This window comes from Struthio camelus, chromosome Z (genome assembly GCF_040807025.1).
Source record: "Struthio camelus isolate bStrCam1 chromosome Z, bStrCam1.hap1, whole genome shotgun sequence".
In the NCBI taxonomy this organism is placed as follows: Eukaryota; Metazoa; Chordata; class Aves; order Struthioniformes; family Struthionidae; genus Struthio; species Struthio camelus.
The window spans coordinates 74,504,822-74,519,782 of NC_090982.1; the positions used below are offsets into that span (position 1 = coordinate 74,504,822).

At 36.7% G+C, this 14,961-nt stretch overlaps 1 protein-coding gene across 2 annotated transcripts in view; it reads right to left on the reverse strand.

Moving 5' to 3' along the window:
- Positions 1–276: 276 nt before the first annotated feature.
- LOC138064854 (WD repeat-containing protein 70-like) overlaps positions 277–14,961 on the reverse strand; it is a 147,692-nt gene continuing 133,007 nt past the window's right edge. The window contains exons 15-18 of one of the 2 annotated variants that reach the window (XM_068929068.1): positions 14,805–14,884; positions 11,723–11,839; positions 11,186–11,348; positions 277–1,614 (exon numbers count right to left, since the gene is read on the reverse strand). In XM_068929068.1, coding sequence (XP_068785169.1) covers positions 1,530–1,614; positions 11,186–11,348; positions 11,723–11,839; positions 14,805–14,884 — 445 coding nt within the window. In that variant the 3' untranslated portion in view covers positions 277–1,529. The remainder of the gene's footprint in view (positions 1,615–11,185; positions 11,349–11,722; positions 11,840–14,804; positions 14,885–14,961) is intronic. The other variant, XM_068929069.1, reaches the window with a different exon arrangement.

The following is a 14,961-nucleotide window of genomic DNA, read 5'->3' on the forward strand; positions in this document are numbered from 1 at the left end:
ATTAAGCATTTCTTTGCTATTCTAAATAAGTATGTACTAAAGCATTTTCTAAAAGGCAAAAACACAAGTTGTGGATTATTCAGTGAGGTCCCGCTCTGATCAGAAGATAATGCTGAGTTAAAAGCAGTGGAAGTGTTTCGTTCTTGGAACGTTAGACGAATCTCATGCCACCTTTTGAGAACAGGCTTATGTTTCCCTAATGTATAGAAACAATAATTGAAAAAGATAAGCATGAAAAGGAAGTCACACAATTAAATCATAATGCAGAGAATGTCTGAGAAAAAATTTAAGCTCTATTGACTCTATCAGGACCACATGCTTGAGGTTAGGAAGGTGATTAAATGCTTTGCTAAATATAGCCTTAACAGATGCCTTCAGAATTTTTTCATAATTAATAAAGCTTGATTGTTTATGATGTCTTTTGTCCTTTACTCTTAGTGGAAATGCAGAGTGCTTGCCTTATTATATATTATTATAATCACAACACTTACCATGCTGTATACTATTATAATCACAATATAAATGTCTACAACTAATCTAGATTCCTTTCTGCTTCCATAAAGGATACTAATTTTAAATCTCTCTGTCCTTCAGTTTATGACATTGGGAATTGCAGTTCTGTGTCAAACACTGAAACCTTTCAATATTTAAACAAACACTTAAAAAGAGTACTAATCAGTCTTCGGAGAGCGTAAGCCAAGAAATACACAATTTAGGCATACAGCAAAGTCAACATATACAAAGACCTGGTAATAAATATACAATTCTGCTCTGTGTTAACACTAATCAATACAGACTAATAGGCTTAGGAGGCCTGAATAAAATTCTGTATCAACTAGCAAATAAACATATGCTGGTTTTATTAAAACAAAATATATAATTGTCTGTTCCTATTTCACATGGTTGAAAAATAAAATCTGTATAACATATTACCATGAGATACTACACATATTAACAAACATCATCATTCACATAAGGATGGCCACTAGATAATATGCTTTCTAAAATTCACACACAAGCTAACTGAACTGGATTATTCCATATTAATACATCTAAATAAAAGTGCAAACCCTGTTTATTTGGGCATAACTTGTTGTTAGATGGTATAAGAAAAAATGAGAAGTTTGAGAATCTGTATTATTTTATTCCGGTACTTTAAATCCTTTAAAGTCATTGTCATGACACAGCATTGGTAAAGTTAGCAATAATAAAAAAGAACATTCGGCAACATCCTGAATTCACTAGAATTCTATTAAAAATTGTAAGCACATACATTTTTCAGTTAAATCACAAAGTAAAGTAACTGACACAGGGGGTTTTCCTTTGCACAATATAATTCATTCCTTATTACAAAATTCAGACATAGAATTACAGTCCACCGTAATACAACAATCCTTTTTAAACTGTAGGAAGTTTTATGCATTAAAATAATTCATGCTTTCAAAGATTCTGACCTGCTATGCAAACTAAAGAAATACATGCTGCGCTTTGTTTCAGATGCTTTTGAATTGTTCTTTAAACCCAGTTCTTCAAATTTTACGTTTTTTCCACTCTGGCTTGTCTGTTTCATCATCTTCTTGTTCCACTTCTGCAAAAACTGTTTTTGGCTGTGTTCTAGAAAATATTAAAAGGATTAAAATAATGGTCAGACTACAGTTATTTTTCATCAGAAACTATGTAAGGCATACAGTAGGCACAAATGACATCTTTTCTATATTTAAAAAAAGAGAAGAGTATCTTCTATTTCATTTTCAACAAAAAAAATCAAATATCATTCTAAAAATTCAAGGAACTTGCAGCTCTCAGGCAAAGAATAAAAGCAGGAAGAGGAGAATAACAAATAAACACGCATGTCTTGCAAGTATTGTTTCCTCATCAGCTTGCAACCGTTACATGTGTATTCCATGAATAAAATTAAGATAGAAGAACGGAGCAAATGGATTTTAATATAATACTAGAAAAATGGAGCTACAGGTCTTCTCACTTCATGACAAAAAAAGTCTTCCATTTTGATATGCTGTAGTAAGACAGCAGCCAGTAAATGAAAACAGAACAGCACGGTTTCTGGCTTAGCCTATATGCATGAAAAAAACAGCTTCTCCTCCAGAGACTTCATCCAGCACTACTGTAACATAATAAAACTAATGATCTTCATATGAGAACAGAGTGTATCCTACAGTCAAGCTTGATGGTATCTATTCCTCCACTGTTTACTTGTATTTTAAATAACACTTAAACTTTATAAAAATAATTATTGATTAGTTTTTAAACGAACACAGTATCAAGTAGCATTTCAACAAACTGTTTAGACATTCAGTTCTCCTGTTTTACACTTTAATCACTGCCTGGTCCGTTTTTTTCCAACCTAATTCTTAGCATAATCATTGCGGAGCTTAAACTACTAGATTTCTGAAGTTGGCTCTGCTAGACTCCTCATTACAACAAAGACGCATCAAAGTATAAAAAGCAGCCAAGACAGTCATCATCTCATTAGGGTATTAACTAATGTTTTTACAGCCGTCAGAGGATGTGAAGTGCTAACTATTATTATAACAACTCTTATTTGGCAGACTCTAGAAAATGCATAAACTTTAACAAAATTGTGTCGTCCGCATTACTTAACACAGTAGGCATAATTCAGTGATGCCACTGACTTTAAAGAATAATAGCAAGCCCTAAGCCACTAAAGTCAAAGAGTAGGATTCTCCAGTTGCTAAATATGTGCCACAAAACAGATTTAAAGTCATCAAGACTAGTCAAAGACAACTTAACTTGGATAGAGAATCTTTCTATTGGCCTGACTTCTCCTTCCTCCTCCACACTTGCCATGGAGGTGAGGAGTACACCACGATGTTCCACAGATGGTTAGAAAGGAGCTTCTGTTGTGGGACTCCACTGATACATGGTCCCTGAGCCCCAAGGGCAGGATCTAGGCTGTGTGCCTCATTACATCTAAGTAGACTGTGGACACAGTCGAAGACTTAAGCTACTGGAAGTTAGATAAGTCACTGCATGGAAAGCAGAATTAAGAGTAAAAAAATTAATATTCTCTAAATTAAAGAAAAAAGATCATCTGAAGATAGTTACATAAACTCTACTTATTCAATCACTGAAGGAAGATAAAAATAATCAGTATTTGAGCCAACACAGCCACCAGGGATGAAGGCTCTATTGGCTGAAATATTGGATTTTGTTGGCTGCTGAGGAAGTGGAATGTATGGAATCTTCTCTCTTTTCAAAACCTGTTGATGGAAGTTTATTTATCCAGTTTTAATAATCTACCTTCATTGTGTCACACCACACACAAAAAAGTTATCTAAATGCCATGTGGGATCACATCAGGTCAGTACTGAGATGTCTGTTAGTACGGCACAACTGACTGAGTGTAAACCTACTGCTTCTGACCACAAAACCAGCAAGTGTCATAACTGTAGTCAGAAACATCCATCCAAAAAGAACGACTTTATTTCTGACATGAGTAATGGAAGCTGCATATCTTCCAGGATAGGAGTGGCAGAGCAATATATGCAAAGTTATAGATTTCAGTTAATATAAGTAAGTTACTCAGAGTTCAGTAAAGAAAAAAAAGAGAGAGAGAGAGAGAGAGAGAGAGAGAGAGAGAGAGAGAGACTGTAGCATAATCTCGCAGTAACCAGCTTGAGAGGAAGCATACAGAGGAAATCAAGTCTGCTTGCTATCTCATTTTTTAAAATTAGCATGAAATGGCTATGGCCTCAGCTCAGTTTATATTTCAACTGTTCCACCTCCACAAGATATATAGTGGTAATTGGAACACCTACGGTTATTTATATGCCTAACCATTTTCAAGACAAACACAGAAATCACTGTTTTCATTATAGTACTATCAGTAGTGATCATTTAATTTAAATAAAAATCGTTCTGCTTAGTAACTGCAATAGAGATTGCTAGTGCAGTAGGAGTTCGCTGTATGATTAATATTTATAGAAAAATTATCAAAATAGGTTCACTGCTTCAAAATATTTTCATTTCTGAGGGCTAAACACCATATATGGAATGCCATGTTCTTTTTTCCAGTCAAGTCTCTCATCTATTTTATTAATCCTTGACTTCAGGAGAGTTGATTTCAGCTTGTTAGGGATCTGCTTGGCCGGATCCAACGGGAGCCTGCCATGCACGGCAAAGAGACGGTCAGGAGAGCTAGCTGATCTTCAGGGACAATCTCCTCAGAACACATTCCAACCGATGTGCAGAAGGTCAAGCAAGCATGGCAGAAAGCCAGAATAGATGAACAGGGAACTCCTGATTGAGATCAAACCCCAAACCCCAGAAAGTAAGTACACAGAGGAAGTGGGAACAGGCTACTCGAGAGGAACAGAGGCACTGCCTGAACATGCGGGAATGGAATTACGAAAGCCAAAGCTCAGTTGGAGTTGAAACTAGAAAGGGATGCAAAGGGCAACACTAAAGGTTTCTGCAGCTACACTGACAGCAAAAGGAATGCTAAGGAAAATGTGTTCAATGGTGCAGGGAACCTATTAACACAGGATATGGAAAAGGTCAAGGTACTCAGTGCTTTCCTTGGCTCAGTGTTCCCTGAGAAGGTCTGCCCTCAGGCCTCCCAGGATCTCCAGCCTACTAGCAGAGTCTGCAGCAGGGAATGGAGCATTACCAGTGGTAGAGGTAGATGGAGCACAAAGGGAGCACATACCCATTTAGACATATACAGATCCATGGGATCAGATGGCATGGTAAAGGTACTGAGGGGACTGGCCAATATCATTTCAAGGGTAGTCTGTCATCTTGGAGAGGTCACGGTGATCCAGCCTTGATGACTGGAAAAGGCAAACATCACACTCAGCTTCAGGGAGAGAAGGGTGCGGGGAACTGCAGGACACTCAGCCTAACCTCAGTCTCTGGAACAAATCTTCACAGAAGCCATTTCCTGGCACATGAAGGACAAGAACGAACAGCCAGTAAGGATTTAGCAAGGGCCTATTTTGCCTGACCAGCTGGACTGCTTTGTACCATGAGATTCTCCTCTCTCCAGCACTTGTGAGACAATGTCTGGAGTACTATTGCCACTTCTGGGCTTCCCAGTACAAGAAAGGCACTGGCATAGTGAAGCAAGTCCAGAGGAGAGCCACCAGTTGGTTAGAGGACAGTGAGGAGCTGCCATCAAGATGGCGAGGGAGCTGGAGAACATGGTGTATGGGGAGAGGCTGAGAGAACTGGATTTCCTCACCTTGAGGAGGTTAAAGAGGTACCTTACTGCTATTTACAACTACCTAATAAGAGGGTACAGAGAAGATGGAGCCAGACTCTTTTCAGAGGTGCACAGCTATAAGACAAGTGACAACAGAGAAAATTTCGAAGATGGGAAGTTCCAGTTAGATAATGTAAGGAAATTGTTAATTTACTGTGAGGATGATCAAATAGTGCAACAAGTTTTCCACAGAACTTGTGGAATTTCCATCTTTGAGGATACTTGACTGGACAAGTCCCTCAAGAATCTGATCTAACTGAACCTCAGTAACTTGATCTGATCGGACCTGTCTTGAGCAGGAGGTTGGACTGGATGACCTCCAGAGGTCCCTTCCCACCTAAACTATTCTACGATTCTGTAATACCAAATGACACTTTGCTGAAAACCAGCATCTCACACACTGAAAAATGCATTCCTATTGTACTTAAAGGTTACACGAAAAGGCTGTAAATTAAAAAAAGAAAAAAAAAAAGCTGAAAACAGCCAAATGTGTTTTGTTCTAACAAGATTCGTTTGCATGCTTTTCTGTAAGCTTCTCTTTAGTTCAGAGATTTTCAAATTATTCAGATATGCAGACCCCTAAAAAATCGCAGTGGCCATACAGACTGCTCCAGAGTCAACTTAATCTCTAGTTCTAGCTTGTTTTTCTTAGTTACCTTTCACAGATCCAGCAAAAGTAGCCTATTGACGTTTGAGATTCATAGACTAGCAGTTAAAAAAATACTGCTATAACTAAACCAGCTGGAGAGGGCAATTCCATATCACAGCATGTGACTCATGTAACAGTAAGTTCTGAAATTTGTGTTTATTTTGCACAAACAAAGAAAAAAAGAACACTTTCAAGAACACTTAGAAACCAGAATAGTGACAAAAAGGCTACTCCCAGACCAAAAACTTCAGGTTTTAAGCATCAGGTCCCCTTCTATTCTTTACCCCATCAGCCAGCCTATCTCTTTGCTGAATCTCAGAGACATTCCTCTCAAAATTAACAGATTTCAAAAAAAGATTCAGCTTAGCTATATCAGCATGTGTCAACAAAATCATAGTTCTAAAACATTCTGCTCAGGTCTGCTTCTTAAATTAAAGGTACTTGAGCCACAAATTAAGTAACACTTCACACATGAGTACTGTCACCGAGAAAAAGCGCAGTGAACACACAGCACAGCTACAGGTTATTGCTTCAAGTCACTGTCTTTTGCCGGTCACAAGCAGTGACGACAAAGACAGCAAAACGGGGGCAACATCACAAACTGTAAGATACGTTCAAAGAACCCTGGTCTATACTGACAGGGAGGGAAATTTCACCCTCACCTCCCTTACAGCACAGGCCAGAGCTACATCTGGGCCCGATTAGGCGCTCAGCTTCAACGCTTAGTAATTCCTGCTGATCCTTCAGAGGGACATCTGAAGTCATTATAGTATCTCTGTACAGCTGTGTTAAAACAAACAGCTCACAAAGAATGTAATTTTCAAACATTTACAACTGATGCCTCAAGTTCCTTTCCTGTAGTTCTTTACTTGAAATCTTCAATCTGTCCTTCCTTTCCTTCCCTTTCTCTCCACTGGAACTACTCTTGCCAAGGTCTCTAACAAGCTTTTTCCTGAAAAATCTCAAGGTCTTTTCTGTATGCTCATCCATTATGACTTCTCTGCTGCAGTGATCACTTCTTTTTGGACACTTTATTCACATTGGGCTTCTGCGATATGTCATCTTCAGCTTCAGCATGTATTTCTTTATCATCCCTCGGTATCCTTTTCAGCAGCATCTGGTTTTTTCACCCATCCTTTTGCCACTTACATACTTTCCCCTCCTTTTCTGGCTCAAATTATGGGAGAAACAGAAAGGTCATGATAATGATAACAAACTTTCAAAAAAAAAAAATTCAAGTGATAAATAATGCAATTGACTATTTGGCTTCCAGAATAAATTAGGTACCTTTACATCCAACAAAAAGGAAATATTTTTATGCACAGCCTATAAACGAACAGTATCACCCATGCCACAGGTACTTATTGTAAGAATTATTAAAGCACAAACACAATTATAAAAGCATGAAATCAGTTATCTGATTTAGAATGAAATACCTGTGGCTTTTTCCTGCTCCTAGCTTTGCAGAGAGTTAGGAAGAGTTTTTTTGGAAGAAATATTGTTACGTTATTATCTCTTGTGAACACCTTAGTCTGAAAACTCTGATCTTGCTCACTCCCGTACGCAGCATAACAGTTTTACAACTGCTTACTACAGTTTTGCATTAACTTCTACATTCAAAAAAAAAAAAAAAAAGTGAAACTCTCTAGTAAGTCTTGTTTCTAAGGCTTATTTTTAAATATGATTTTTTAAAGAGTAAAGAAGCATTCCAAGAAATGGTTTTGAAATTCCCTTAGCTGTAAAAAGTTTATACTATTCTGGTATAGCAACAACAACAAAAAATCATTCATAATCTTTTAACTTGATAGTTGTGTTTCTTCTTTCACTAAAACAGAAGAATAGACAAAGTTTTCTGGTTAATATTACCATCTCACTTCTTAAAAATATGACCATCTATTATGTTTCCAATTTTATGCAATCTTTTCGATAGAAATTAAGTACAACAAATTGTAGATTTTATGACGGCATATTTTGTCAGTTGCTTTAAATCTACAGAAAATAATCACACAGAATTTAAAATATTTTTTCCTCAAACGGCTGTATTTTAGCAGCGGCATAAAATTGTCTTTCTCCTCTTCCTTTCATATAAAAAGGAATAAGTATACTAAATTCAGGACTTCAAGTATTTTTAGTCAGAAATTTTTGCATAAAAAGTAACCAGTTAACATTTTTCTGATCCTTTCAGACACAATCGTACTGTTCTACTAAGAACTGTAAAACGTCAGTGATCAGTCTACACAGCCTTTTATAAGGATTTCCCTCTGACTATAGGAAATGTACACTAAAGTACATTCATTTTCTTTTATTGCTTTAGAGAAAAATATCAGCCCAAACGTTTTCATTGAAGTTTGTGGGCCAAATTCTTTTAAATGATTATTACTCATACGACAGGATTCATTCACAAAAGAATAAAACTGGCTTCAGGAAAATGCTATGATTGAGGGAAAATCAGTATTACTTGCGACTACGTATGTGAGTGTAAACTACAGATTATTTGGCCCTGGATCACTGTTCATTATAAAGTTCAAGGTGCGATGTCTATGACAGGCACAACTTGATAATCTGACATGCCTGTTAACTCAATCACTATGAAAAAAAATTAGTATCTATAATGTTTTTCCTTAGGTTAACATGTGTCTTCTTAGGGAGGAAAACTGAAAACTATAAATGAATAACCATTCATCAGACAACAAAAAACAAAAGCCTTGTCAAACAAGAGAATATATCAAGTGGATACTGTTATATCACACTTAAGTAAAAAGTTACCCTGCAGGAAATGCGGAAGAGCTGATAACAGAAAAATAAAGAAAATAGTAAAAATAAACACTACTGAAAAAAGGAAACAACACTGGTTGTACGTTTTCTAGGTTTCAAGACAGTATGTAATTTCAAAGAATTCTAAATGTATTTAGAATATAACCTTTCCTAACTCTTTCCTTTATTTTATGCTAAAGCTAAAAGGAGCCAGTTTCCCTAGGTTTGCATAGCGTTCACTATTTTGAACTGATTTCAACGGGGCCACAAGGGACAACATATTATTACAGTATAACAATATGTGATAATTTACATCAATTTCTTGTACTTTGCCTATTTTACTGAGCATGTATTTGGAAGAACATCTGTAAGATGCTGTATATATAAGGTAAACGTAGATGCCCAGCAAAGTCACATATCAGATATATAATTATTACTGTTCTCTATACTATATATGTGTGCAGGCAAGCAGCTAACAAGACCTCTGACTGCCACTGGTCCATATTTGTTAATGTAGACCTCCATTTCTGAAAATTAAGAACATAACAGAATTATAAAGAAAGTTTCTACATTTCAGTGTTAGCTTGTATGAAATATAACAACAAAAACATCTTTAAAAAGCTTTTTGCATAGGGCACTTCTTAAAGTCAAGTTTCTAAAGCAAGGATAATGGCAGTTTCATGAGCAAGAAATTTCTCAACTGACAAAGCTGTCAAGGCAGTGTGCTGTTGGCTGCAGTCCAACTCCCCCACACACATATCACCGTCTGGTGTGTAAGTTAATAGCAGTCTGGACTTGCATCCTCCCCACTTCTCAGCCACCTCTCTTCTTTCCCTGCAGCTACATCTTTTAGCAAGAAACTGTAATGAGATCTGTCCACCTGACACAGTAAGCCTTCTGTAACACAGCTATGTTTTAAAACTTTCATGTCTATTACATTGCAGGTGTCAGGGATGAAACCTAATATACAATCAATGAAGTTGCTAAGCCAAAAATATACCACAGCAGCCATCTATCTGATGGAATGTGCAATTATATTTACTTTTGAGAATGGATAGTTGCACATTTTAAATAAAAACGGGTACATGCATGTTCATCTGTAGCAAACATGACCCCCCTAAATAATTAAAAATCAGTATTTAGCATCTTCATTACAGCAACTGTTACAAAATTATATATTTCCTCTTTTGACTTGGTAATAAGGGTGATATTGTACTATGCATTCATTTGACGTACATTACAACTATGCCGTCCTTATTAGTTACCCAGTCAAAGCCAGGCCGGGTCATTAATGTTCTCAAGTTGCTTTAGAACAGCTACTCTGTGACCTTTGTGAAGACGTGGGCCAAGTCAAAAAACAAGCGTCACCACCAGAAACAACTATGATTATTAACATATTTTGAGTTTCTGGAAAGCAGTGATGTTTTTTTTTTTTCATAAAAGAAATAAAAACTACTAGAGAAAGTACAGTCTGAGAGATACAACCTTGGGCTGCAAGTAAGAAACAACGCCTCTTATTAGCTCTGCCTGTTCTGTGCAGGCCGTTTCACCTCTTCATAATCTTTTCCTTATGCATTTTGAAACTACAAATTATACTAGATAGATCATTTTCTGTAACAAAAACATCAATAACAATAATGAAGTGGAAAACGTTTAGTCATTTTTAAAGCAGTAGTGTGAACATTTCTGTTTGTTACTATGAAATGTGTTCATTTAGGATTAGTATGTACGTATTAGCATTTAGCAGGTATTTTAGTACTGATGTGAATTTATTTAATGATTTGAATTGTACTTGAAAGTATTAAAGAAGAATATTCCACAGTTTTCATACACAGAGGTAACATATACACATACATACCCCACTCACACCTACAATTTAAACTAAGTTACCATCTGTGGGATTGCCGTGATTCCACCAGTATAAATTTGACATGGCTGTTTAATTTAGGTAACAACAACTGATTATATATTTACGTTGAATTTTTGGTAGGGGATTTTTATCAGTGCCATTTTTAGTATTCATGTACCTGTAAGACCAAGTTAATTTAAGTAGGTACCCAGGTCCTGATGTAGGAAAAAATTCAAATAAAAACTTAAGAATTTCAAGAAATCATCTCAAATATGCTGTCACAATACCAAGTAAGTATTTTGCAGGTTTCACTTCAGAATCAGTCAGAACTAGAGGGTGTATCTATCACCAGCCAAAACTTATGTCCCTAGTCTGCCAGTGGGACAGAATCTTATTAATAGTTATGTTACAATTTCAGACTGCTTTGGGAAGACTAATAAATTTAGAAAGCTTTAAAAGAATTTTCTAGCACTGACAGATATATTTTTTAAATGGAAATGTCAAATTTTAACAATTTAACCTACTGGAAACTTAATCTTCATATGAGAACATGACATATTCTTGGTTTGCGTATTCATAGCAACAATCCAGAAAAGGCAAAGAATACAGTTAAAAATGTATCTTCTGTTTTTACCAAACACCCACTGGCCTCCAGAAATATTGCCTGTATTTTTAATTGTTTTCTTACTTAGCATATGCTGGAGCAACCCAGTACGGATTCTCCTCCGCTTCCTTTGCATGACGTAAAATAGCCTCTCGAGGGTTGCTATCATCTGTCTTATCCAGTGCAATATTCTTGACTATGTATGATGATAAGGTGCCTCCATGAGTTCCAACACGGCCACCACGACCTGTGGCAAAAAGAGGAAACGAGTATTTTAGAAAAATATAGTTAATAAATAAACAGAGAAGCAAAATACTGTGTTATTGTCTGTATCCTTGATCTGATACAAGGAAACTATATAATGTTACAGGAAAAGTCTAATTTAGAGCTGCATTCACACAAGTGTTTGACTGATTATGTAACTAGAATTGAGTCATTGCAATTATTAATTTATTTTTGGCAACCACTCCAATCAAAGACCAACGTCTTACCGTGCTGAGCACTGCTCACATACAGAGTCCCCACCCAAAAAAGTTTGAACGCGAATCCAAACAAGCATGGAACCCAGGCATGATGGTCCCTTTGGCATATGACAGTCTGTAATGATTAAGCCTAGATTACCTGGTCCTGCTACTGGGGGTTCAGGTTTGTGAGATTTCAGGGGATCTAGTCTATCCTTTTCCAGCTGCTTCCTGGTGCTTCGTTGTCGTGGTTCACGGAACATTGGAAGTGCATGGGCTGAAGAGAAAAGTCACAGTTTGGAGAAAAAGAAGTGTTAGAAATTCCATTAGCTTTTTAAAGTTTTAATTCCAAGGGCTAAGACTGCAATTTGTTCGTAGGAAAGGTGGCAGAAGCAGCCTCCAATTCTTCTGTATCCAAGCAGTGGTTTACTGACGTATATTTCACAGAACTTCTTCCTGATGAATTTTTAAAAGATGAAAGCAGCCAGATTTTTAGTGTTCCTTCAGGTAGCAGTCTTTCATCTGTAATACTGTTTGGATAGTTTACTCATATTTAACTTATTCCTCTGCTATTCAGTTCTCAGCTTTACCACTGTGACCAACTGGTTGCTCTTCTCTGAACTTTCCATCTTTCTACAGTTTTCTAATATTCTGTTCTAACAGTGTCACAAAACCCTAGATGCAGTCTTGGATCTGAGCTAGAGAGAGGAGGAGTCCCCTCTATGATCCAAGACATGATGTTTCTTCATATAAAGTCGCAATCATGTATTTTTTTAATTATGAGATTTACTGAGGCTGGAAGAATGTCTGTGACAGAAATAGAATTTGTCTAAGTTACCAGGATTTAACACTCCTATTTCCTCATAAAACTGCTACAGTATCTTCAATCACAGTAATTTATCTGTGTGTTGTTTCAACACGCACCCCTGCCACCCCAGACAAAGAGACACTTTTGTCAGCCATGCAGAAACACCGTGTTCAGGGATATAGTTTTCTTAGGGAGAGGTTTAGCCCTCGCACGCATGTGTGCTGATTGCTGCTATTTCCCAAAATGTGGAAAACTCTGTTACAGGAAAAATCCCAACAAATACAAAACCCCAAAAGCACCATAATCTCAAGTGTAGAGGGACTGGCTCCCTACTGAATAAAAAAGGACCAGATATTTACGGATCTACTGGCTTGATTTTCCAGTTATTACTGGAAGCCTACTCAATTTATTAGACCAAGCAAATTCATAGCCACATGACGCATAAGTAGATCCTTAGGAATAAATGTTCAGATTTTATTTTTGCAGATTTCATGAAGTATGAAATGCCTGGGACAATTTGCTGGCAAGCACTAAGCTTGATCAGTTTGCATAGAGCATCTGAGGTGACTAATGCACAGATCCAAGCTTTTGCCATATGTGGAGTCAAGGTTGTCCAAGGGAAACCCAAGCTGAGTACTCCTGTGTTTTAAAAGTAATACCTAATCCCTCAAGTGGCATTCCTGCATTTTAAGCAGCTACTATAGGCAATTCTGACAGCAGACTAAAAAAGTAAAAAAAGCAAAAAAAGTCAAAAAGAAATCCAAAAAAAGTTAAGGAAAAAAAAGTCAAGGAAAAAAAAAAAGGTTGGTTCACTTGGGAAAGGACTTCTGAGATATTCCGTTCTGTCCAGTTCTATCTGCAAGCTTAAAAGGAAGAAATGCAACCTCTGAAAAGTTTCCAGAATAAGCAACAAACTGAAAAAATCGTAAAGCAAATCCTTACAAGTACTTCACTACAAGCTCTCAAACAATTTTGCTGCATTACTTTATATGGAAGGATCTTTATTTAGTTTAAAAATGATGTGGAAAGTATAATTAAACGGTCAAAATTCAATGACAAAGTTCCTAAACTTTGCAAAAATTGGACCTAAATCTAAATTTGCGTACCTTTGAATGGCATTTATAAACACCTTTGGATGCACTTGGATACACAAGTTCCATTGGGTTTTAAGTAGAAAGTTTTTTTTAAAAATCACAAAAACTCTTTACAGTGTAAACATTAACAACAGCATACACAAAGTATTTAGATAATAGGCTGTGTGATGATAGAGTCGGGGCTGTAGTAAGGATGGGGTGAGAAGGGCACCCAGAAGAGACAAGTATTTCTGATCTTTGTCAGCTGCTACTTTACCCACTGCTACCCAGGAATGGGAACTGCACATCTGCAGCAGCAGGATAAGTAAGAGACAGCTGTAGCTGGAAAGTACCTGAGATGGGAGCCCAGAACCAAAGTGCCTTCATACAGGCTTGGCTACTAAGATTACCCAGACTTTCTGATTCTAAACCTTGTCTTTGTTTATTATGCTGCCAAACAATTTGTATGTTCAATAAAAATGAAATGTTATTTCCAAGAACAAGACTACTGGAAAACAGGACTGGATCCAGATGCTGTGGAACTGGGAGAAGAGGAAGAAAAGGAAGAGGACAGCACAACCCTGTCACTGCTCTCAGTCCCCATCAGGTAGGACGGCACAGGGCAGGGCTAATCGGGAGGGATGGATCTCAGCTGAGCCCATCACCCCCTTGTTAAGTTTGCCCTAGGGAAAAGCCAGGTCACTAAACATTTATGGTAAAAACGATAACAATTTCTTATTTATCAGCAAGTCTTAATAAGGAACATGAGGGTGTACACAAGAACAACCCTGATGCTGGGGTTTAACTATTTAAAAGCTATTTAAAACTATTTAAAAACAAGTTCTAAATTTCGAAAAATCACTTGGAATTTGTTCAAGATCTATTCCTAATGTTTTTGATTTTGCCACTCATACTGTAATGTTCCCAAGTGACAAAAAGCTTCCTAGACCTGCCTATACTCTCTCATTTTAATTCTGTAAAACTGAGGATTTGAGAGAAAAAAAAAGATATCTTGTGCTTTTTTTTTTTTTTTTTTTTTACTTTATCTAGCTTTTTTCTTCCCTTCTTCTTTAACAAAACATATAAAAGAACATCCCAACTTTCTGAATGCAAACAGCTGTCCTTTCAGGCTTCTGCTGCGTGAAACTTGCACCAGAATCTAGGAAACAATAATGATTAACAACTTTACAGGACACACTGAATAATACTATATGAAACACTAACATCTCACAGCAATGCTCAATACTTAATGAATGGCTGCAACTTTTTAGAGGGGAGAATATAAACTAAATGTTCTGCAAAAGATATGAAACCTGAGAAAGAGCTACGGGTCCTTTTAAAGATATGTTTGAGTTACTTACGTGTTATAATGTAATCCTGTGTAAGAGTCTCTGCTTGTCTCTCTTTTCGTTTTGTTTTGACCACACATAATTTTGCTCCCCTAAGAGGAAACATACAGCAGTTTAGTTGGTCTTTTTATAACAGAAATAGAAACCACTTTTTATTCAAGACAAATAT